Source organism: Triticum dicoccoides, chromosome 6B, assembly GCF_002162155.2.
Source record: "Triticum dicoccoides isolate Atlit2015 ecotype Zavitan chromosome 6B, WEW_v2.0, whole genome shotgun sequence".
Taxonomy (NCBI): Eukaryota; Viridiplantae; Streptophyta; class Magnoliopsida; order Poales; family Poaceae; genus Triticum; species Triticum dicoccoides.
Window position 1 is genome coordinate 675258465 of NC_041391.1, and position 3059 is coordinate 675261523.

General features: G+C 45.6%; 1 protein-coding gene across 2 annotated transcripts in view; it reads right to left on the reverse strand.

The window, feature by feature from the left end:
* Positions 1-2087, reverse strand: part of LOC119325478 — a 3392-nt gene extending 1305 nt beyond the window's left edge. For both annotated transcript variants that reach the window (XM_037599223.1, XM_037599222.1), the window contains exon 1: positions 830-2087. In XM_037599223.1, the coding sequence (XP_037455120.1) occupies positions 834-2084 (1251 nt within the window). In that variant the 5' untranslated portion in view covers positions 2085-2087 and the 3' untranslated portion in view covers positions 830-833. The remainder of the gene's footprint in view (positions 1-829) is intronic.
* Between the last annotated feature and the right edge of the window lie 972 nt (positions 2088-3059).

Here is a 3059-nt window from a genome sequence, read left to right on the forward strand (position 1 = left end):
GGCGTTTCTGCTATAGTGGATGACTCAATTGCTCATGTTTAGGTCAATGCTAGAGGTGGATTGGGCTACGGCATTTGCGACGCTGAAAGAGGGGTCAATCACGATATTCAGTTGCCATTTGTAACAGAACAGAGGATGAGATTACTATGAATATACAGATGGAAATGAGTAATTTTTGTCCCTAACTGTACAACATGCCGCAGCACTCATATGATCAGGAAATCTAACTACAAATGAGAACGGGGTGTCGCTCCGTTGGCTACGGCTGCGAGTGTGCAGCTAGCCTGCCAGGGTTCAAGTCTTGGCTCAACCCCTGGTGCTTAGGTTGTTTCTTCTATATAAAATAATGCCACCGAGGGCTAGTCCAGGTTGGTCTCATTTTTTTTATCTAACTACAAATGCCTCGTGCGACAAAAGCTCACACATATTTTTAAACATAGACCTATGATCAATTTTGCTGCAAAGATAATAATTATTTCTCCTGCCATAAGGCCCATAACTTGGTGACTTTCCCAACTCAAAATGATGGAATGCACGCATGTTCACACATGAAAAACAAATGGCTCTTGCTTTCATGAGATTTACATTTATCTAATTGTACAGATAATATGACCATCAGAAGATAACCTAAACACCAACAGGCGCTACAAGGATTATAATGGGCAGAACATAACTTGGCTGCATCCGCATTGATGACCATTTGCTAAAATAAGTAGCATGACAAGGAATGCTACCATCAAACACTGCATCATATGATCATATCACAATGTATGTCCTACCATATGGCATATGCAAAATACAAGCAAAGACTGGGAACAAGCTTACTAACCACTTCAAACAGTTGGTGGCGTCAAGGATGGTGGGAAACCAGCATACAGAGGGGCACCCCCAATCATGTACTTATTTGCACAGAACCACTCAAGCTGCAATGTCTGGAGATTCAGTGAAAAACAGTCCAAATCTGGTCTTTCCGGCAAAGGGGCCGAATGCAGGTTTTCTGGAATCCCTTGCAGGAGTAAGTATCCCCCAGCTACATCCATGATCGTATATCGGTAACCCAAGGGCAAGGAGATTATCGCCACCGGATGCCATTTGTTTGCACCATCTCCATCTTTTTGCAACTTGGTATAGCGAAGGAAATACCTATCATTATCAATTCGATTCATGAGAGTAAACATCCCAAGCCTTCCTTCCCCTGCCTCTACAAAAGCCATCATTGGGATCATCTGGCCGGGGACATGTTGACGTGGGAGGTCGACAGCAGAGAACTCCATCGTGCGCGTGTCAAGCATGAGCAACTTGTTGGACGGAGAAACAGCCCAACAGAAGCATTTGTGCACATAGTAGCGCTCTGAGGCCCATGTCAAGTGAGCGTCTGGAACCTGGTTGCCAGGACTTGTCACCAAAGCGATCCAGCCGTCAAATGTAACAGCATGCCATTCGCCGGCACCCGAAGAGAAGACGAAGAGGACCAGCTTGGTTGTGCACTGCGCCAGGCACATTACTCTGAATGAAGTAGGGTCTTCAACATCGCCAGGAGGAGCAAGGAAGGGCTCGAAGTTGACGATATCCGGCTGATGAACTAGCACCGCTAGTTCGTCGGAAATGGGAGGTAGCAGACGGTAGCGCCGGTACAGGGGATCGCAGACAACGAACTCCCCGACGAAGTCGCGGGGATCGTAATCGCCGGGAGCGTAGCTGCTCCCCTCAGGGATGCCAGAGAAGAGGGCGCGACCGTCACGGAAGTCGCGGTGGCGCCATCGCTGCTCGACGGAGGGGAGGAAGGAGCACCAGAAATCGACCTCCGCGGCGGCGAAGGCGCGAGCGGCGGCGGCGGAGGGATGGGGATGCTGGGCCGGGCGGAAGGTGGCGGAAATTATGCCGAGGAGAGGCGGCGGGTGGAGGGTGCGGAAGCGGCGGAGGAAGGAGTGGGCGGTGATGACGCGGCGCAGGGTGGGGCAGGCCGTCGAGGCGCGGGCGAGGTCGGCGGCCTCGGTTAGCCGGAGGAGGATTTCCTCGAGGAGCTCGTCCTGGAGCGCCGGCTGCTCCGGCGGCGTGGCTTCGACGTCGCCCGGCGGCGCCATCGGGGTGGGGGCTGGGGACTGGAAATGCAACAGGCTGAAGCGGATTTGGGGATTCAGGTTTCTGTACCTTGCAAATCTCAGCGCTCCGACAAATGGGCCAGACCGCTTGTAGTGAGTCCTAACCAAACGTGTACCGGTCCAGGCCCATTAACACCACCAATGAGCGGATACAAGTTGCATTAGTCTGCAGAAGAGGTGATGATGGACGATATTTGGGAAGTGATCGGCAGCTAGCTACGAAGCAATCATACATGAAATCAAGGAACATTGTGTATTCCCAAAAAATTCATTTTGTATTAAAACGTGTCCATCGTGTATTAAAATGTTCCAAAACAGTGTTCATGTATACATACTAAAATGTTCTTGTAAATAGAAAAGTGTCTACATAACATTGTGTATTCCAAAAAACTCATTGTGTATTAAAACGTGTCCGTCGTGTATTAAAATGTTCCAAAACAGTGTTCATGTATACATACTAAAATGTTCTTGTAAATAGAAAAGTGTCTACATAACATTGTGTATTCCAAAAAACTCATTGTGTATTAAAACGTGTCCATCGTGTATTAAAATGTTCCAAAACAGTGTTCATGTATACATACTAAAATGTTCTTGTAAATAGAAAAGTGTCTACATACTTCATAATTATATTTATACATAATTAAAAAGGTGTTCACGTATTTAATTTGTTCCATATAATTTGAAATTGTTCATGACTTAAATAAATTTCATGTATTTTTTTAAGTGTTCACACATTAGCAGAAACTGTTTAGTATGTTAAAAGGAAATTTTCACACATAACAAAATATTTTCGTAAATATAGAAAAATATTCATTTATTTAGAAAAAATGTTCAGTGTGTCAAAAAACGGGTGTGAAAAGAGCAAATAGAGAAACGAAGGAACAAAGAAATAATAAAAGAGGAAATAAAAGAACACCAAAAGGAAAGGAAGAACAAAAACGTGAATGAAAAAAATTC